This window comes from Populus nigra, chromosome 18 (assembly GCF_951802175.1).
Source record: "Populus nigra chromosome 18, ddPopNigr1.1, whole genome shotgun sequence".
Lineage (NCBI taxonomy): Eukaryota > Viridiplantae > Streptophyta > Magnoliopsida > Malpighiales > Salicaceae > Populus > Populus nigra.
Window position 1 is genome coordinate 772,547 of NC_084869.1, and position 22,325 is coordinate 794,871.

General features: G+C 36.4%; 2 protein-coding genes and 1 pseudogene across 4 annotated transcripts; 1 reads left to right on the forward strand and 2 right to left on the reverse strand.

Annotated features, from left to right (window-relative positions):
* Positions 1-1,727: 1,727 nt before the first annotated feature.
* LOC133678243 (scarecrow-like protein 18) lies at positions 1,728-3,080 on the forward strand. Its single transcript, XM_062100506.1, has one exon. It carries the CDS (start codon positions 1,728-1,730, stop codon positions 3,033-3,035), a length of 1,308 nt encoding a protein of 435 aa, XP_061956490.1. The 3' UTR covers positions 3,036-3,080.
* A 3,084-nt stretch (positions 3,081-6,164) lies between these two features.
* Positions 6,165-8,499, reverse strand: LOC133678488 (probable 6-phosphogluconolactonase 4, chloroplastic; annotated as a pseudogene).
* A 792-nt stretch (positions 8,500-9,291) lies between these two features.
* Positions 9,292-21,499, reverse strand: LOC133678616 (MAG2-interacting protein 2-like). Of its 3 annotated transcripts, XM_062100993.1 has the most exons (11): positions 21,300-21,499; positions 21,014-21,218; positions 20,705-20,912; positions 20,403-20,614; positions 18,724-19,705; positions 17,071-18,044; positions 16,345-16,433; positions 15,847-16,206; positions 12,873-14,103; positions 12,470-12,732; positions 9,292-12,375 (listed from the first exon to the last, which is right to left on the reverse strand). In XM_062100993.1, exons 1-11 carry the CDS (start codon positions 21,387-21,389, stop codon positions 9,745-9,747), a joined length of 7,245 nt encoding a protein of 2,414 aa, XP_061956977.1. In that variant the 5' UTR covers positions 21,390-21,499; the 3' UTR covers positions 9,292-9,744. The 3 variants fall into 3 exon arrangements, with proteins under 3 accessions (XP_061956977.1, XP_061956978.1, XP_061956980.1); XM_062100994.1 differs by lacking the exon at positions 21,300-21,499 and having other exon boundaries at positions 20,705-20,908; positions 21,014-21,144; XM_062100996.1 differs by lacking the exons at positions 21,014-21,218; positions 21,300-21,499 and having other exon boundaries at positions 20,403-20,622; positions 20,705-20,845.
* Positions 21,500-22,325: the final 826 nt, after the last annotated feature.

Below are 22,325 nucleotides of genomic sequence, written 5' to 3' on the forward strand. Positions count from 1 at the left end.
ATGTCAATATAAGTGATACAATTATTTTTATTAGGAACAATAATATCACTATAGTGATATTATATAAAGAAGTTTGAAGATGTATTCTGTAAAATAAAAATACTTATTTCATCAAAAACAATTTATATTATAATTCAATGCAAACCCTAATTGTTATTACCTTGACCTTAATGCATCAATTAAAACCTAAATTATCTCAATTGAACAATTTTTCCAATCACGATAATTTTTTTCAAAATCCAACACAAACTTTAGTTGCAATGATTTCAACCATAACTTTATTAATTAATAACTTCATTTGATTGAAAAATTATCTAATTGTATCAATTAAAACAAAATTTATCTCAATTCAAACAATATTATTAAATATAACAAGTAACCTAATAATCAATTTAAACCTTAATTTCTCTAATTCAAATCTAATTGATTCCATGAATAACATCAATTGTATTAAAAACACATAATTGTAACACTCAAAATCCAAAATTATCTTAACATCATAAAATACCTAGTTATCAAACACAACACAAATGGACATTAATCAAAACTTAAAATTTATCAATTATGGACATTAATCAAAACTTAAAATTTATCAATTTGATAATGAAACTATAAAACTAAGAGATAATGCAATTGCTTTACTTTGATTTTTTTATGGTTGGGTGGCGATTCCATCATTTGTTGCGGCAAAAAGGCTATCAACACAAGTTTAGGCCGAGGGCTTACAACAAAAAAACAATAGAAATGCTAGCGGAGACAAGGGGAAAATAATTATGGTGTTTTGGTGGGTTTCTTGGTTTTTTTTTTAAATGAACAATAGCTATAAAAAACAGAGAGTTGATTATATACCTATCATAATTACGATTCAGAATTATAATTGTAATATCTAATCATTATTTTAAATTATACTTTATAAATAAAACATAATTCAGAATAATGATTATATTCACAATCATTATTCTGAATAGCAATTGTATTAAACTATATAAATTTTTTTTTCAAATGATGTCATTTTCTTAAAATTTTATGCGCTAGCTGTGTCATTATTCAATAAGAATTCTGAAAGTAGTGGAGGAGGAATTTCTGATGTAACTTCTTATCCTTGATGTCCTTATATATCCCCATTGCCAATATATTGATTGGTCAAAATCCCAGTATATTTGGAAGATTTCATTTCCCTTAGAAAGTTTTTTGCAGCCACACAAGAAAATGGTATTATAATGTTGCTCCTATATTAATTATTGTCAAAGTAGCTAGCTAGCTAGCTAGCTAGCTAGGGAGTTTATAGGGGGACATGGTCCGTGGATGCTGAGGCTGTAGAGGTGGGAGTGAACTGAGGACTTGCACGACAAGTAATAGGGACGTGCAGCATCAGCAGCAGTTGAAGCAGGTTGAGGCAGACGAATGAGCGTATTTATTTGGTTTTCATCATCTTTCCTAAGTACTACTACTAACAATGTTCTCTTCTTTCTCTCATGTCTCATTAATTACTACAAGTTGGAAGCCATGCCTATTGCTGCCTACCCAGCACACACTGTTTGTTTCTTTGTCAATTTGCCTTTTCTTCACACCAAGTTCAGCATAAGCTGCATTTTTTAATTTTTTTTATCTTTCCCTTTTTTCTTTTGTCATGTATCTTTTTCACCAGCTTTGAACCCTTGTCCTGATGCTTTTTAAGCTTCAGCTAAGGCAGGTCACAGGCTGGATTCTAGCATTGATAGACCACTATGCTTGGCTCCTGGTCACAGTTGCAGACACAGTCACAGCTGATGAGTTCATCAAATTCCCATGATCGACATCAAGAAGGAGAGACTCCAGGGCCACCAACAGCATTTCATATGCGTCAATTGCTAGTCAGTTGTGCAGACCTCATCTCTCAATCTGACTACTCCGCCGCTAAACGGTTCTTCTCCATTTTGTCTTCCAACTCTTCTCCTTATGGTGACTCCACCGAGAGGTTGGTTCATCAATTTATTCGAGCCCTTTCTCTCCGCCTCAATGGCCATGGAATCTCTACAAGTACTGCTCCTGCTGCTCATGTTTTCAATATCAACAACATGGTTACTTCTCGTCCTTGTGGGACTAATGATAAGATGTTTATAAGCTATGAGGCGGATCAGGAGACTCTTCGGTCTTGCTATTTGTCCTTGAATAAGATCACCCCATTCATAAGATTCTGCCATCTAACAGCAAATCAGGCTATTTTGGAAGCAATACAAGTAGGGCAGCAAGCCATTCACATCATAGACTTTGATATCATGCATGGGGTGCAATGGCCTCCATTGATGCAAGCTTTGGCTGAGCGATCTAACAACACTCTTCATCCTCCTCCTATGCTTCGAATCACTGGAACTGGCCATGATTTGAACGTCCTCCACAGGACAGGAGACCGCCTTTTGAAATTTGCTCAGTCTCTGGGCCTCAGGTTCCACTTCCATCCTCTTCTTCTACTCAACAATGACCCTACCTCACTTGCCCACTATCTCCCTTCAGCAATTACTCTTCTCCCAGATGAAGCTCTGGCCGTGAACTGCGTTTCGTATCTTCACAGGTTCCTTAAGGATGATTCTCGTGAACTGCTCCTTTTTCTCCATAAAATCAAGGCCTTGAACCCTAAGGTGGTGACTGTTGCTGAAAGGGAAGCCAACCACAACCACCCTCTCTTCTTGCAGAGGTTCCTGGAGGCCTTAGATCACTACACAGCTCTCTTTGACTCCCTAGAGGCAACCCTGCCACCAAACAGCAGGGAGAGACTGGCAGTTGAGCAGATATGGTTTGGGAGAGAGATAATGGACATAGTAGCAGCAGAGGGAGAAGGAAGAAGAGAAAGGCATCAGAGATTTGAGACTTGGGAAATGATGCTGAAGAGTGTAGGGTTTATCAAAGTTCCATTGAGTCCCTTTGCACTTTCGCAGGCCAAGCTCTTGCTAAGGCTGCATTATCCTTCTGATGGCTATCAGCTTCAGATTCTCAACAATTCTTTCTTCTTAGGCTGGCGGAATCATTCCCTCTTCTCTGTCTCCTCCTGGAATTAGCTAGCTCCCTCAATTACTTGCCTTTTTTTCTATTTAATCATTAATGTCTCCTCATATACATCATCAAATGCTCTCCTACATTCACATAGCACTAATTATTTGTCTTATATTTAGATTAGGAATAACTTTTTTCTTTGTTAATTACGTTAGACCAATTAATGTTTTGTATTGAGCATCATAGCATAAATATTATAATGAGGATGGCGACGGTTTCCACTGACAAAATCTGTCGAGTTAAAGAATACTGCAGCATCTTCTCTTTTTCTTAGATAGCTAATTAAAAGTGTTCTTGTTTGTCTGTTAATTACTTAAATATTATTTCATAAAAAGAAAACCTTATTAAATATCAGTGCAATATTTGGGTGCTGCTTATCTTTCTGTCTTTAATGATAATAATGCTAGCTTCACTTGATCGATATATAATTTTAAATGTACATATATGTCTGTGTATTTATTTATAAGATACTGATCAAATCTTCCTTATGGAAAGGATAAGTTCAGCTATGCTATGTGCATGATGAGATGGTGAGACTTGTGAATTTATAGATAATTTTTGAAACCCGATTTTTTTTAGTTGATTGAAGTTTTGATATAGAAATGAATTAAGAATGAAATGATTAAAATAATTACTGAATATATGATTTATATTATTTTTTAACAAATTGTTTTTTAAGTAATAAAATTTGAGGTATGAAACTTACACAAATTCATGTTATATATTCAAACTCGTGATTACTTGATTAACAAAACTCTGATACTATATCAAATAACTATTTATGTTAAAGAATTATCTCAACCTATTAGTTTAAGCTGTGATGTAAAGTTTCAAGATATGATTTATATTAATTTCTAACACACTTTCTCAAATACACATTCTCTCGAGTGAAAGTTCTTTGAACTTGAAACTTGCATAGACTCATATTACTTTATATTTAATTTTTATCAAATAAAAGTTTAAGTTATTTAATGAGACCATGAGATATAACTTATATTATTTTTTAATATTAAATATTAATTTCGAAACAAAAACTTTATGTTCAAATTGAATTGAAGCAGCCTCGGGGATTTTATGATAGGAGTCAGATGTTTATTTGACAGCCTAAATTATATATATATAACAAACCATGAGAAGAGAATTGGAGGGGAGAGCTAGCCCACAATTGCTCAGCAAAACTCCCTTATCTTGGTTGAATATATATATATATATATATATATATATATATATATATATATATATATAGCTAGGTGCGATTTAAACTTTCAAGGTGGATGGGATGCATGGGCTAAGGTTTCCTTCTGGTTTTCCGCGCTAAGTACCCTTATATTCCTATTGCTGTCTTTCAGATATGCACCATTAATCAAGTGCCCTAATATTTGCCCTTTGTCTGCTCAGCAACAAAATCATCGAAGCTCCCAACATGGGCCTTCTTCTTGCCCTTACCTTGCCTCCTCTTACACCGTGCATGCGGCCATGAAAACCCTCCTGCTGCTAGCTAACTAAGCTAGCTAGGGATCAGTCTCGTGCCCTGTACGAGGTTATTTATTTTGTCAAGGAAAACTACTAATTACCCATTATGATTAATTATTTGTAGATCCAGATGATGCGGCTGGCCTTCTGATCAATATATCTATACTTGATATATAATTAATGCCCTTTTCGTTTCTCAAATTAACAAATCAATGGAGTATTCAAAGGAATAATTAAGTAGCCATCGATCAAGATCTCGAGTACTGTACCATACAAATACACATATACCTGGCTTTTATTGAGTTTTGTTTGTGATATATATATATATATATATTGGATGATTTGATTCTATATATCAATATTGAAGCTTTCCCAGTGCCATGCGTGCACGAGCCCTAGCTAGTTATAGTCATAACTTGAACACGCAAACTAAAAGTGGAACCAGTGAGCAATCAGTGTCAGCTATCAGAGTGGAAGCAGCTGCTAAAAGGTTTTCGTGGCATCTTTCTACCTCCTCCTGCATTAATTAGCAGAAACTAGCCTTCTGGCCAAAACACTCAGCTGCCTCATCCTCTCACAAGTGGATTGTAATAGTCAAGCTTTGACACAATTTAGCCTCCAAATTAACTCTAAATTTGCATCCAATTGAATATTTTCTTGAAGGAAAGATCAGATTGTAAATCAAAAGATTAAAGTGAAAATAACATTTAAAATAAGTAATGGCTTTAAATGTTTTGCGGTTGTTTTTTTTCTTAAAAATATTAGTTGGTGATTATCTTCAATTATTTTTATAAATTTATTCTGATTTTATGATTTATATCACGAGTTTTAAATGTTATTTTTAATATAATGTTTTTTTAGAATTGTTGTGTTTATGTTTGATTTTTTAAGATATTGTTCTAATTCAATTATAATTTTTTTTTATATTTATACAAATGAAGTTTATTTTTCAAAATAAAAAATATTCATTTTAAATAATATTGCTTATTTGTTTAGCTTTGCGTAATTTTTATAAGACGTGAGTTTATTAAATCATTTTTATTTGTATTTATCTTTTAGATCTTGAGTTTTTTAGAATGAAAATTTATTTTTTATTGATACAAGTAAATAAATTTAGTAAAAATAATAAAATAAATGTCTTATATTATGTAATTATATATCTTGATTTGCATTGATATCTTAATTTTTTTAATTTGTTTTTTAGTTTTTGATAATGATTTTATTTATTTATTTATATAAATAGTTATTGATTTATTTAGTTGGATGCTTGTATTGAATTTTCAATTTATATTTAATTATTTTTATATTAAAAAACATAATAAAACAATCTGCACACCCGATATGTTTTGAAGGAAAAAGACTCACGCGGGCAAAATACCTATTCAATATATATTATTCCTCCTCCGTATATTTATGCATAGACGTAACCTTCTGCTGTTTTGCTTTTCTGTCAATCACTGCTTTCTTTTTTGTCATTTGCCATTTGATGCAAAAAAGAGTACTTCTGATGAGATAAATGCTCTCTGCCCCTGCCCACATGCAAATCATTTGCTCCCACCAACATTACTTCCCTTTTCACCCTCACCCACACGATCTTCCATTCAATTCAATCACTCTTAGAATCCTTGATCAAAACAACATGCTCCTAATTCATTAATTGCTTTTGTATGATAATTAAGCAGCTGGACGGGGTATGTTTAGTGTTATGATTAAGATAGATTATCCATGCTAATTTACATGAAGCTAACTCAAAAACACAACTGATAAACCAGTTACTGGTAACAATTATGGTCACCAGTAATTCTTACATCATCTAACTATTAGAGAGAGAACGTTCAATGGTTGTTGATCAGGACTTGGAGGCCACTTTCTGTATTCTGAAGGCACATTCCTGTTTTCTCAGAACCTTCAACAGGCAACTGATCTCCAAAGAAGAGATGCAGACAACGAAACCATCCGACCCCAGATCACATGTATATCTCAGTGCTCCTCGGTACTACCATACCAAAGTAACATGGTAGCATAGTAGTCTTCGATTAATTAGGGGGACAATGTGGAGCTGAGTAGAAAATAGGACAAAAAAGCAGGAAAGTCAAGCTATCCTTCATTCATACTCCAAGTAACCACGTGAAAATGCCAAACTATTCTTCATTCAAATCCTTTTGGCAGGCATGAGGTGGACAACCTTGCCAATCCGCACCAATCACTGAGATTACAACACTGATAAGCACATCCATTGGTGATCAATCACACGAGAGAAAACTGACCCGATACCTGTGTACTGTGTAGTATATGCTATATGCTTGGATGAAATCATCAGCCAAGACATTGCACGGCTACAGCTTTGAAGCAGCATCTTTGTCCAAAAAACCACTTAAAACTCCCCTTCAGGTGAAACCGTTTGTACAGGCATCATATCAGAATTCTTACAATTTCCCACTGCTGATTGCACCACATCAGCTTTACCAGCACCACACACCACAAGTGCCATATATGAAGAAGAATTGATCACAGGGAAATTAAAGGTACTTCTCTTTGGAGGTGGTTTTGGAGAGTCTGTGATGTGAGTAACTCATTTCTGATTTTCTTTGAGGAGCGGATGCCCGTGGAAAAGAGAAGCTACATGCCCATCTGGACCCATGCTGATAAGCATTAGATCAAACTTTGGGAACCCACTCACTGAAGATTTCTCTATCACACCAGTATGAACCAAATGTTTGAGACAGGTCTTATAGTCATCAACTGCACCCTCTGCAGACAGCATGTTGATGGCATAAGCATTACCTGGAAGGATTGGTACCTGCCGAAAAAATTATGGGGAAAAACAAAAGGGTTTATTTCCTCAAATAATGACATAATTAAGCATTAAAAATTGATTGTCCATGAAAGAAAAGATTCAAGCTCACTTTGTCCCAAATCACAAACATATATCTCTGTACATTAAATATATTGCTATACGATTGCCTACAATAGATTATTACTCTTTCAATTCAGAGACAAAATTCCAGTTCTCACACAGGCACAAGAAAAGAAACCGTGTATAAACACAGTTAACTAAAAACCCTTGGAAACATGAACATTACAGTGACTAAAAAATTCACCATCAAACAGTTGAACAAGATCAATACTCCAACTAACCCATACTCTAGAAGTAAGCATTTTTGTCACATGTCAAATTATTACCTTCTACAAATTACAAAAACCTAAAAATTTAGAGTATTACATACAGAATCCATAATTTTCTTTAAAAGTCCATTCATTAAGCACTCTCCTTAGTTCCACAGATACATTTGCCTTGACTTTTTTATGAACTGAAGTGAATTTCAATTTTCTTTTCCCTACCAGGCAAAAAACAGAGCCCGAACGCCATTAACAGCTACCTAAAACAATAACTTGAATGTAACATGAAGGAAATATAGTATAAGAATCTACAATCAAACAGACAATAACAAATGTAAGTACGTGTTGTTCTTACCATGGACAGAAAACCATCAAAAGCAAGTTTATAGTTACTGTCAGGATGATCTTTAGGAACAAGTCTCTCATCCACCCAAAAGATATGCCATTTCGACCAATCTATCAAACCCACTTAAGGCGGTTCCACTAATTTCCTGAACCCCACAACAACAAAAAACACAAACCCATCATTACCAAACCAAAAAAAAAAAAACTAAAAAGGATCAAACTTGACAGTGACAAATACGAGGTACCTGAGGGACTTGACGAGAGAAACACCTGACAAAACGACAGTGAAAGACCCTCTTTCTTTTGTCAAACTTGTCCGATAAACCTGCTGTGTATTTCGCAAGAGACACTGACAGTTCCTCCTCTGTATCAAACACCTCTACCACCTTGTTATTAGTAGCGTCCATTAACGATGATGATGTTGCTGACCGGATGCAGCTGAAAACGGGAATGGACGGAGAGAAGTTGAGAGATGACGTGGCCATTTTATACACGTTTGATTGGTTTTTTGAAGCAGGGAAGGGAGTGTTTGCCGTGATGAATGATGGGTTTAGGCGAAGGAGACGTTAAGTTAGGGTTTTGACTTTTTTATGACGTGGCGTTAAGGGGATAGATGACGTGGCCATCATTTTCATCTTGCTTTATTTATTTTTGTTTAAGGCTAAGCTAGCGTGAAAATAAACTTGAACTTTACTCTCAGACAATTTGAAATTTGCAATTGAGTCCTTTTATTGGATGCAATTAGCATAAAACTTGAAGAAATAGTGTGTGAAGCACTTGAGCCCCAATGCCAAACATGGCAAAGCTTTAGATTTACAGTTAGGAAGCCGGGCTCAAAGTACGTGCTTTGCACCCTAGTTCGAGTAGCAAGACAAATTAAATTGATATTATTCTAATAATTGAAGGTAATGGACGTTTTATTTCGAGGAAGGTCCAGGGGACTTCAATGCTGAGGGGTGTTTTTAAAATGATTTTAATTATAATGATTTATTTTAGTATTTTTGATGATTTTACTACGATGTTAAAACCATCGAAAATCTCATCAAAAAATAATTTGAGAAATCATTTTCAAGGGCATTGTCACACACAGTTAATTGACTTGATTAATGGGATATTTATAACAAAAATATCATCAAATGACGTCAGTTTGTCATGAGCAAATTCCTTAGATTACAGTATCCAAGGATTTTATCATCAACTGGAATGCCCGAATCCAACAAGAGATTGCAAGAAATTTCTCAAGAAATGGCTCTTATTCTATATGAAAATGTGTAAGTTATTCAATCAGCATTTCAAAACCAAAAGACAGATGCAAGGACGATATAGCAACTCGTTGATGGTTTAGGCACACTGTGTATACAGAAAGCAGTCGAACCAAAATTCTTATGAATACATATATACCTACTTCAAAACCAGGAAGAAAACCATATAACCTACATAGGAACGAACAAGAAAAGGGAGTGATATCCTACAAGTTTGAAACACAAAGTAAAAAATGTTCTTAAGTGAATCAAGGCAAATTTGCTAGAAAACAAATCTTACTGACAAAGGTATGGAGTCTGAAACGGGGAGCCAGTGGACTGGAGATCCAAGCTAACCCTTGTTTCTTTTCAAGACCTGCCAGTCCTCTTTCCTATTTGATGTCCAGCGTTTGGAACTGGGAAGCAACAATACATACATCTGTGAGTGATCTAGATGGGTTTCTTAAAATAAGACCCTCTCCACCCCGACCCCCTCTCCTTCAGGGGCCAAAAAAACGAGGGTTTATAAGATAGTTCATCTGGCATTACTAGAAAGCAATGGCAATGCCGATCGAATCTCATCTCCCAACTTGATCGTCAGTCTGGAGACTGTATTCCTGAACATTTCACAGGAACTTATCTCCTCGAGGGAAAAGTAGTTGCCTTGCTGTAGTGCATGGAGCTGCCTCTCCAAGTACCTACTAAGACTAGACTCTGTGGTGTTAATGAGACTGAAAGAAGGATTTGTGTGCATAAATTTTGTAATGAGAAATCCAGCTAGGATCTGCTGATCTGTCTTCACAAGCTCTGATATGAAGCAGGGGAACATGATTCTTATGAAAAGTAACAACACATCTTTCTCTATGTTCACACGTTCATTTGCTCCCTTGTTTGTGATTGTTGATAACTGGGCTTCCTGACTCTGGCGCGAGAAATTCCCAACCACATAGCAGAGATATGAGAAAGTGGTGCTATATGAGGGTTTGGTGATTATATTTGATATAACCCCAGAAGATAACACGAGCATTAAGACCTCATGGTCCCTGCCAAGCATACCTGAGATCCCTCCTTGTTTCAGCTCGTCTTCAACTACATTCAAACACTGCAACTGTATTGCTTCATAAGGCAGAAGAAGCACCATTTTTAGAGCCATAAAAGAATCTTTCTTGAGCACAGTTTGACTCAAGCTCCTCGCATCATCTTCATCAAGCAATATTCCATGCGATTTTGATAGGGAACAGTCAATCAGTCTTAGCACATCCTTAAACTTGGACAATGTGATAAGCTTTTTGAAAATTTCCATCCAACAAACATGTAAAGGATGAACGTGATTGGAATTCTCTGGCTTCTCTTTCTCCAGAGCTTCTACTTCCTGAAAGCTCTCCCATCCTTCATCCCAGTCATCATTATTCCAGTCGTTTCCTGTTTCTGTTGCTTCTGTGGTATCTACCTCATCTTTTGCAGTTACAAAGAACCCTTCCCACTCTTCTAAAATGCCTATCAAAGCATCAAAATGAGGCCCTGTACTGGAAGATTCACACAATTTCAAGAAGCAAGAGTCTGCAGTCTCAGCATTCAAGAGATCATCAGGGGTAATTGCTATGCTTGGGGATATGGCTGATGCGATCTGAGATGATCTGAGGGCAACCAGTGTACTTGTAAACCTGCTAGAATTATCTGTATGATCAGGTGACCCCTGATTTGCAGAAGGGTTGCTCTTTTTACCAGTAGAGAGCAACCCATCCCATCCTTCCCATGGTAAAAGATTAGAATTTAGCTCTGTGGAGAAACCCTTAATGCTTCTACCTGTGATGAACTGCATAATCTCTAGAACATATACTCGAACATGGCTTGGGAGCTCCAAATTATCAGAGAATTGGACCATTCTTTCCCAAACTACATGTCTGACTCTTTGCAAATTCTCCATTTGACCTTCCAACTTACTCAGAGATGATAACAAATGATACAGATTCTGGTGTTCATGGGATCCACCAACCAAGTTTCTTAGAATCAGCTCCAACATATTTACATAGAGATGAGGAAGATCCAGGGATTCATTCTTAGCAGTTGAAGCTGAGCTGATGGGGCAGATTGACATTGATTCCAAGAATACTTCTGAAATGGCTCCAAACCCGCAACCAGAATATAACATAGCTCTGCAGAAAATTGGTATCTCAACAGAAAAATCTCCAATTAAACCAGAACTTGCATAACCAATTACGGTGCCCCAGGCCTGACTTGGTGAAACACTGTCCTCCATCACCATCCTCATAAAAACCTTCAGGCAACTTGATAAGAACTCTGGATCAAACCTCAGTGTTCCTACTGAACTCTCATCTAATGCTATCTCCTGCATTTCTTCTGTCAATTTAAGCCAGAAGTTCAAAAGAACAATGACGCAATCCTGCCATGTTGAGTTATCAGGTATAATCTCATGAGAACTGTGCAGGGGTATAATCACTGTGAAGTATCGCTTCATAATATCTAAAGAATCTGAAGGTGACAAAAGCCTCATATATGTTCTGCAAAAATCATAGGTTTGCTCCAGTTGACTCATAAATTCCTGAAATCTTTCAGCATTTTGAACATCACACTCTTTTCTAACTCTACTTTCCGAAGTAGTCAATAAACTCATTGTGTAATGTTTGTAGACATCTTGCCACACTATGAGACCTTCAGGCAGTGAATCAGCATAGATACTGGCCAATGTTTGTACCATTTTTGCCAAGGCTTCCAAGCTAGATTCATTAACATGTGAAAAGACTTCATTTTTGAAAGACTGCAAATTCAAACCATCTAATCCAGCAACATTCTTGAAGTCTAAGTTCTTGATAAAAGAAACCCTTTGACATTCTTGCTCAAAGACCTTGTACAAACGAGCTACATCAAGAGCAGACAAATTTGGTGAATTTGGATGTGCTGTTGACGATGATTTTTTGGATTCTCCCAGCCGCAAGTAGCAGTCAGAGAGGAGGCCATATATATAAGCAAGGCGTTGCTTGTTGCACCCATCAATTGTAGGGTACACAACCAAGGAAATAGTTTTGATGGTTTCAGAACCAAAGCTAATTATTTCTCCTTTGACCTCTGAAATTTCAGCCTTAACATCATCTTCATCAGTCCAAACCTCAGAAACAAGGATAGAACTAAGATACCTTAGTAGCACCTGAAGAACAGAGAAAATATATTATATAACAAGTCAAAAGATCAGTTGGTTGTCCTCCATGCATTCAAAGATAAAAACAGATACACCAACATACCTCAGTGTGATTTAAGCCATAGGCATCGACCAATCTTAACACATCCTTTATAATGTGCTTCTTTTCGAACTTTACTGATTCAATCAAGGAGAAAATAGCACTCTTAATGTAGTCAAGGTCACCAGACAGAAAACGCCCAGTTTCAACTCCAGGAATGATTTTCTCCAACACTCTAGATTGTTCAGCTACACGTTTTTTTTCTTCCAATTTAAACTTCCATTCCCTCCAAAACGTGGACTGTACATCAATTTTGGTCATTTCATCTGCATTCAACAGGTAAAACAACAGAGAAGAATTACCTTCATTGCTCTGGAAAGAACATTAAGTGGTATAAAATAGAATCACAGCGAAAGTGTATGCCGGGTAGATTTTTTATGATAAATAACCAACTATGGACAATCACCTGAACTAGGTGGTTTGTGCTTCTCTTTAAACTTCCTCAGCAGCAGCTCTCTCCTCTGAGCCGGACCCTTGCACTCAACTCCAGAGTTATGTAATAAACTGTATGTCATTCCCACATTCATGATGCTACAAATTTCTTGGTAATTCTCCCGTATCCTTAGCTGCTCTTCTATTATTTCTACTCCACTAAAGGCATCCGCGAGATTCAATAAGATAGAGCACCCCATGATATCCTCCTCTTCTGTAACAGGTGGTTCTATGATTGATTTTGCCAGTGAGGTGATAACATCATCTCTGGGAGCATAATCATTTTTTGCCAGCCACGACAGGATAGTTACCACAGCTTGTGTTTTTATGCTAACGTAATGCTTACCAGGAATAAAGGTAGAAAATTTCTTACCATTATCTGCTTTCTTACTCAATTCAAGCAACCATGGAAGTTGAATAGTGGCAAAAGATACAAGTTTTCCATTTTCCCACAAAAAAGATTCCAGATCAGTTCCACTATCCACACGACAGTTTTTAGTAACTAAAGAAAGTGTGTTTTTAATGTTACTGAAACAAACTTCTCGATCTCCACTGCTTGCTCCTCCGTCCAGTTCAGAGTAATCCTTAAGATCAATTGTTTCTTCATAGGCTGGGGGTGATGTTATTGAGGAACCTTGATCTGAGAAGCTTGAAGGACTTGTCCCAGTCAAGATTGACAATGTCTCACACTGGCCTTGCATGTCAAGATCTTTCCAAGCATGAAGCAACTCACCAATAGATTCCTCATCACAATGACTCAAAGCAAAACCTAGTAAATGCTTTCGAGAGCCTATGTCAATATTTTCAAGGGCAGGACCCCTGGCTATCGCAGCACATAGATCCCAAACATGACCATGCCCTTTTTTGGCCAGAACAAGACAGAGATCAAATGCCAATTGTAGATCACCTGCCACTGCAGCTTCTCTAGCAATAGCTTCCTGAACAGTAGATATATCTTCTGAAGAGTTCAACCCAAGAAGTTTGGCAACCTCAATGAGTTCATCAACATGTAGATAAGCTCCAGCTTGGCTAGTGATTGCCATTTTGATGATCTCTATAGGATCCTTTATTTGCCTAAATTGCAAAGGAAGTAGAGTCACTCCAAGGTAAGGAAGTTTAACAGTGAGAGCATCAATTAAATCAGCCTCTGTCTGAACATTTCTGCTACTTGGAAATAAATTAAGGCATTCCTTAGCCTTCCAGATCTGAAACAAGTTGCAGAAGCAAAATCAATCAATTTATACAGGAAGACAGCCATTTGAAAAAAACAAATCAATGTCATCTGGAATTCAATGATTAAATCTGAATAAACAATGGAAACATTATTGCATATTATAATGTCGCTAGTAAAAAGAAATTAGAGAACCTAAAACACAACAGGTTACAATTACTTATTCCATAAGTTTGTTAAAAGAACCCCAGCCACCTCACAACCTACTCCATTTCATAAAAAAAAAGAAAAAGAAAAAAGAACTGAACCATTATTTGATAATCCAACATACATAATAATACAATACATCAAGAAAACACCATCATGATACCTTATAGGTGATACTTCAAACTTGGCTCTGACATACAACAGAAAGTCCATGTTCAGTTTTAGAACATCTAATTAAAAAATCTAAATGCAACGCAGAGAATCCACCAACATCTAATTAAAAAACTCCAAAAACACAATTATAATTGTGATTTTTGAGGAATTCATAGAAACTCCAGCAAAACTTTTTTTTTTTCCTGTGACAGACCAAAACATGTTAAAGACAATATTTCAACTATTAGATGTTTCTTTTAAAGTGGAAAAAATGAATAAAACTTCTAGTGTTCTATACCACTGTCTAAAGAAATGAAAACACAAGTGTTCTAGCTCTCTGTCTCTGCAACTTCTCTCTAGACTGCCAACAATTCCTCTTTGATTCCTCTCATGACTACAGACAAGTGATCCTCCGCTGTTCTAATTCACATAGCCCATATGCCTCAAAAGGCAAATGGAACTCAAGTACCAGAAAATAAAATCACCCATTACAAGATGGACCCTGTTTTGAGTCAATCATTTGTAGGGTCTCACACTTTCTTTTTCAAAACTTAGATGCTGGCCAAATAAGGTTATAGTCATCTGCCTGGAAAGAAGATTTTTTCATATGCACAAAACTTATGAGGAATTAAAGTTTTCGTGAATCTTTTATTAATGATGTGTGTCTATTTGAAATACAAGGATTTGATATAAATATTTGGTCACATAAGGATGGGTTTGAAACAGGTTCGTTGTAATTATGGTGGGATGTATTGTGTGACACAGCAATGGTTTTGATTGTTGGTTGGGGGCCTGTGACTGCAATTTGAGTTGGATTTGTGGTGGAGATGACAGGTCTGTGGACAGTCATTTAGGTTGTGCTACAGCAATGGAGTGGATTCTGTAGCATTGGTTCTGGAGAATTTGTGACAGTTAGGATTACTGGTTGTGGTAATTGGATTGTTGCAGTGCAAGTATGTTGGTGGAGATTATGCTGGTCATGATTGAGCTTTGCGGCTGGAATTGCTGGTATTTTTTATTTTTCCAAAAGATAATTGGAGGAAGATGAATGGCACACGAAACAAATCTGACTTAGACCCACAGTTCCTTCTCTTTGATGGATTTAGACTTTAGCATCATGGCATAGGTACTCCAAAAAGATAACCATAACAAGTTAATAGCTAGAAAATGCATTTGATGACATATAATGAAATATTAAACCAAAAGAGTTTCACGATTCCACAAATATCTAATTAAAAGTTTTAAACTACAAGAGTGCCTTCAGAACAATTCCTAGTGATACAAAGCATGGCATACTAAAACCCATATTCAAATTCAGAACATGCAGTTATTTAATGGATATTTAAAGAGATGAACATATCAAATTACTGCCAGGTATCGAAAGCCATAACAGAGCTTAACATGCACGAGTGCTTACTTCAGAGCAAGACAAACTTGAAGCTGAGAAAAAGTACTCCCGTGCAGCTTGAATAACAAGATTTTCTGCTTTCTCTGATGCCAAGGCTACTGAACTTGTACCTTTTAGATAATTTCTAGCAAGTGAAAATTTCCCAGCTTTCAGCAGTCCTCTGCAGAATTCCACTAGCATATACTCTGGGTCAAGGAAAGGAAAAGCCTTCTCTCGCAAGCATTGCAAATCATGCCACATGTTTGCCCAATCATTATCTGATCGACCTGGCTGTCTGCGAACAAATTTTGACAGTATAAGACGAAGAATCTGTTTAACACCTTTTTCATCTGCATGGGCCTCAAGGAAGAAATTCATTGGCTTTGGAACCTGAAACAAAGAAGTAAAGAGCATGCTAGAAAGTGAAGATTCCTGAATAGAATATATATCTAATGATTCATTTATTTGATGGTTGTAATGAATTTCCTGATCAAAAGAAGCATGGGCCATAGAAAACAAAAGACAAACCTGGTACAGTGCCAGAAGCCTCCCTGCTTCAATATGACCTTCAGCAAGCTTCAGTCGTTTCTCGAGGTGCTCAATAGAAATACCGACATCTGTTAAGGTGAAATACTATTAATCATCAACAATTCCACTACCAACGATAACCAAAGATGACAAAAATGCACACAAAGTACATATGCTTTGTGTTCATGTATCCTGATATTTCTATACGTTTCAGTCTTCAGTAGAATATAGATAGTCATTAAAGCCAATACTCTTGATTATACAAGAACAACTTAAAAAAAGGGTAAAGTTCCAGATTCAGGAAAATCAATAAAGAACACTCATGTCATCGAAACTTCAGATTTTAAAAGCAACTCCAACTTGAGAGCAGAACTTAATTGGAATGATCTGTATCTTCTATGCCAATTCCTATTTCAAGTTTGAAGTCTCATAATTGGCATCTCTGGGCTAATAAGAATCAGCTCTACCATGAGCTTATTTAAATGCAGAAACTGTTTTCTGTACCATGAGATCTCTCACTAGCTACAGTGAATACATGTTGACTCCAACTTCATTCTTTTTTAACAAAATGAAACACCCCCACCCCCACCAAATCCCTCTCTAAGTGCACAAGATGTATGCACACGTGTGTTGAGACCTATATTATTTAGAAATTTATAACGAAATAGCAACCAATAAAACCTAATTAATATTTTTTCAATCAAATCTGTACTACACAGAATGTACCTTGCTTCTGTGGGAGTTTTGACAATAAGGCAGCCATTACACTCCATCTATCTGTAACAGTGCACAAATAAATGCACTGCAAAGCACAATCTACAGCCTCAATCTCATCCTTGAAGAAACCATTCATATGCAATTCCCTGCATCCTTCCTCAATAACCATCAAGCATGTGTCTAGTTTATTCTCCAATGCAATTTCCTTCAGCCATTTTACCACAAATGAATCATTTTCATGCGAAGGAAAATGGCAATCTGTATCCTGATCTTGAGTAAAATAGGTCATGTTGTGAAACCTATTTCTCATAAATGGAATAGCCTTATCATGCAACCTCTTTACCACATTTTCCTCTTTCACTCCCTTAAGCATCATTCTGAATTTTTCGTAATCAGATAACTGTTCCCAGGAGATAAGACTCATATTAGAACATGCGTCAACATCATTTTCATCAGAATAAATTAGCTGGTGCAACAATAAAATATCCTCATGAAACTTCTGTAACTCATAGATGCCTTTGCGGCAAGCCAAATCAATCAAGTCGATGCAGTTGTCAAGCTGGCCACTAAAGCTATCAATATCTCTAGCTCTGTTCTTGTACCACTCAGAGAGTTCACTAGATGATGGCCAAAGATAACCAAGGCGCCGCTTGACAATGGGCTCAGTTTGGATCTGGGTACCAATCTCATGATTCTCTGGTAGCCTATTGATAAAGTTAACCATTTCCTCACATTCTACCCAATCTTCTTCCCTAAGAGCAATTCTTGGGGGAGGAGATCTCCCAGGAAGAAGCTGCCCATAGGTTTGAAGAGGAACAGTTTCAGGAATAGCAGCTAATATTTTCAACAATGAAGGAGATAGTGAACAAGGATGACGCTTGAAGAGGAGGTTTAGGGCCCCAATTTTCCCACTTTCAGCAAGTGTTATGGCAGCTTCACCAACAGGTATAATACGAAATTTGCGATATTCCTGTACAGAAAACCTGCACAAAGACTATGTCAATACACTATCAGTCAATACGACTAATAATCTGATAGTAAATTCAGGTGCATTTATGCTATATTTCTTTAATTTCATAAGAATTTTCCAGCAATGACAGCAACAACAACAGCAGTATAATAATAACCACAGCATTATAAAGTCATTACACAATCCAGGAATATTTTATGCTATGTTTCTTTAATAGCATAAGAATTTCCAGCAATGATATCAATAACAGCAGCAGAATAATTATAAGCATAGCATCATAAAATCATTATGCTAAAGCTTTTTCGCATGTGAAGGAAAATGAATTAAGAAACATGAAATTATGTATCAAGAATCAAATCATTTATGTGGGTGCAGCATCTTCAATGATCCAAATTAAATCACAGTATGAAAGTGGGACTTAATGGAGAAATTTGCATGAGATTTTTCTGCATGTAGTTGATATAAACAGCTTCAATATCCATAGAAAGAATAGCGGGTCTTTTTTTCCCTACAAAAATCAATATGAACTTGCATGGTATGCAAATGCATCAAAGAATTCAGCCTGATTCTCAAGTAAATGTTCATAAAATACATCAAAAATGGTTGTCCAGATCCTGATGAAGCATTGTATTTCTGATAAATACCCGTAAGCCATGAGAGAGAGGGGATTGAGTTCCCAAATAACACAATACCTGCCCATGTTTATCCCCATATAGGTCTCTAGCCTGTCCCTGAATTGTAACAGCTGAAGTCTAGCCATACGAAAATCCCAGATCTGGCTCCCTTCATCAGCTTCTGATTCCGAAAAACGGAACTGATCAGTCACTTGCAGCCCATATGACAGTAGAGCTTTTACCGCATCTTCTGTTGGTCCAACCTTATCAACACATTCAGAAAGCACAAAACTGCGATCCTTGATATTGGACAAAAACATGTTAATACCATCTTTTCCTTGGCTAGAGTGCAACCACTGAGATTTTAAAACTTCATCTCTGTCCAAGCCATGACGATTGGCAAAGTCCAAGGCAGCTTGATATTTACAGTTACTAATTAAGATATTGTACATTTCAGGAACAGATCTCTTTGACAGTGAGATCAAGCTCCAGTGCAACTGGGAAACATCAAGTTGATCACTTCTGCTACCTGTGACCTGCTCTACATTGTACACATTACCTGACTCTCTATGAGGTTTACTTGGAACTTTGCTATCTAAAACAAATATGCGGCCTTGAAACTGCTGTATCCTATCCAGAACAAGCATTGAATATAGATGGTTGTGCTCTTGAAACTTTAAGCCAGTAACAATATCAAGCATGGCCAAAATGCCTCCACGTTTTGCAAGAGTCATGATGCGGTCAGACCACCAAGTAAAATCCACAATATCATTTAAAAGCTCATTCTGTCCATTTGTTATGTTACTGGTTCCTTGTGAATGTAATTGCTCTTCACAAGCAAAACTCACAAGTGATCGACTTTCTTTATCCATCTTGAAAATGTGCAAGCGTCCTGTTATATCTAAAGTGGCAACAAACTTACCTTGTGGTGAAATTAGCACCTTTGGACATGATAGTACGGCATCTTTTGATTTGGAATACAAGCCTTCGAACTGAATAGAAATCAATGGTTCCAAATCTAAGTTTCGACTTCTACACCAAAGAGAAAGAAGACAAGATCCTGAAAAAAAATATAGAATATAAAATTCCAAAACTGTCTAATGTAATTTAAAAAATAATAATAAAGGTTAAAAAAATGCTTTTCCAAGCTGCCTGGGGTGGGTATTTAACATATATGATTTCACCATCTACATGGCGAGTTGCATTACAAATTCATGGCCCAAAATGTCAATTAGGGTATTATTATTTTTGTAATTCTTTTTTTCAAAGTATGCTCCAAAGAGTTTAGGAAAAATGAAGAAACTCCATAAATCCTGTGTGAGTTGTCATGTGTGGGCTAGACACAAGGATTCAAATCTGAGAGTTAAAGTCCAAATATGCTTAGCAGGACTCAAACATTTGATCTTTCATTGAGAAATGCAAGTCAGGCTACAAACAAGAACAAGCTTTAGTACTTGCATATATAGAAAGTAGTTGGAAATTCAAACTCAGTGTGATTTGATGAAAAATTATAAGAGACTAAAATTGTTGATAAGCATCCTGTCATTTGAAGGTTAGAAAAACAAGACAACTTGATATTCAAAATTATTCCCATATAACTCAAAAAAAAAAAAATCCTAGCATTTTCACGTCCACCTCCAAATTACATGTCAAATGTACATAAATAGAATCATATTATATCAATTACATAAACCCCTCAACAAAATCAAACTTTCACTTGACCACCACAACAAAAATAACAATGCCCTAAAACATACCAGCAGAATTTTCAACAGACGATTGCGAGATACCAACTGCACTACCAACAACAACAAGCAAGGAACATTCCGAACTATTGTCAGAGCAGAAAACATCCTTCGGAAACTTCCCCAGCGGCTTCAACCCACTATTTAAAACAGAAGCACTTGGCTCCTTACTCATCTCAATCAAATGAAGACATCCATCTGCTGTAATAGCAACAAATCTACACCTGGAAAACTTTTTCAACCAATTAATCATCCATCAAAATCACATAACTTAACACGTTATTAACATACGATGCAAATCCAACAACACTTACAAACAAGACCGCTGCGCATCATTATCATCAGCATCCTGCGGAATCAATCCTACTATCGACGAACTTGCTCTCAACTGCCGCTTACTAATTCTCATAATCTCTTCCCCATTCACTTTGATCAAATAAACCGTATCACTATCATCTACTACTCCTAAGACACCATGAAATTCAGACCACACCCCGCTCGTGAACACACCACCACCTCTACCTATCAAAAAATCCAAAAATAAAATAAAAAAATAAAATTTTGTACTGATTAACTGCATAATTTAATATTTAAGCTCGTAAAATTAAAATTAAATGCCTTACAAGTGAAGGTTCCGTGCGGTTGCTGATAATCATTCTCTTTGGACAAAATCGTGATTTGATTAGCACTAGCTACAGCAACGTAATCACCTCGTGGAGATATAAACAGCGATAGATTTTTCCTAACTTTTGTTGATGATTTTGAATTATAATTCCTATAATCACTCCATTTCTCTTTGATTACAGACAAGAAACCGCCTTGATTGACCTGAATCATTCACAGAAAACAGTGATTAATCTGTTAATTGTGATTAAGATGAAGAAATTAGAGAGATCGATCGAGAGAGACCTTGTTGGAGTGTAGGAGAGGAGGGTAATTGGAAGTATAAGGTCTGGAGATGTGAAGACGCGTCTCGTAAAGCACTTCGTCTTCCGCCATTGATGATGATATATGACACCGTTTCTGTCTGACCGGACGGAGAAACAAACGGCAGATGGTTGATTCTTCAGGAGACGTTTCTGTCGGTACACTTGAAGAAGCAGAGCGACTGGTTTGCTTTTGTTATTCGTATGTAGAAGAGAGAGGCCCATTTTAATTAGAGAGGATTGGGCTTTGAAAGCCTATTTTTCTTGTTGGGCCACTCTTAGGCTTGGTGCCCTGGTAGTTCCAGAAACAAACGGCAGATGGCAGGGTTTTTTTTATTTAGCTACAAATTTATTTGCAGCTGAAAAACATTTGCAATTTTTTCTTTTTCAGTTTGCCTCTAGTCGATCGGTCACAAAACTACAAGTCTCAAGTCCCTACAAGAATTCTAATTAAAATGCCAACTTTTTCTGAAAATCTCAAAAAAAAAAATTATTTATTTTACAATCTATTTGCAATTGAAATCTTTTTTTTTTTTAATTAAGTTTTTGAGAATTATGATGGATTTGGGGCATGTGCCACCAAGGCTAATTGCAGAATAATTGCACCTGAGCCAGCTCTCCATGAATGTTAGACAGGAAGAAATGCTTGAAATTGATGCCAGTTAGCGACAGCAACTTGATGCTAATTTTGCAAGTGCGTGTGTATCTATGCAGACAACCTTATTTTTCCGTTATCATAATCTCAATCATCAGCATCAACTTCTGTAGTAACTCATCAGGAATCCCTTTCTCCTCGGCCAAGCATCTTGCCTGACGGCTGAGAATCTTGCCAACACGAGAGCTTATTGGAGCATATACCCAATGATAGAAGAAAGAGATCGTTCATGAAATTCAACATGCAACTCTTTCATTAATTTTGCTTCCTTTCAAATGTGTTATTTGACGATCGTTGTTATGTTATATTGAGAGATTTGAAGATTGGATTTGACATGAATTTACAACATAGTTG

Coding starts and splice junctions, on each gene's coding strand:
- LOC133678243 (XM_062100506.1), top strand. CDS start 1,728: ATGCTTGGCTCCTGGTCACAGTTGCAGACACAGTCACAGCTGATGAGT.
- LOC133678616 (XM_062100993.1), bottom strand. CDS start 21,389: ATGGCGGAAGACGAAGTGCTTTACGAGACGCGTCTTCACATCTCCAGA. Junction 20,615..20,704: donor GATGCGCAGCGGTCTTGTTT/GTAAGTGTTGTT, acceptor AAAGTTTTCCAG/GTGTAGATTTGTTGCTATTA. Junction 12,376..12,469: donor ATGGCTTAAATCACACTGAG/GTATGTTGGTGT, acceptor TCTGTTCTTCAG/GTGCTACTAAGGTATCTTAG.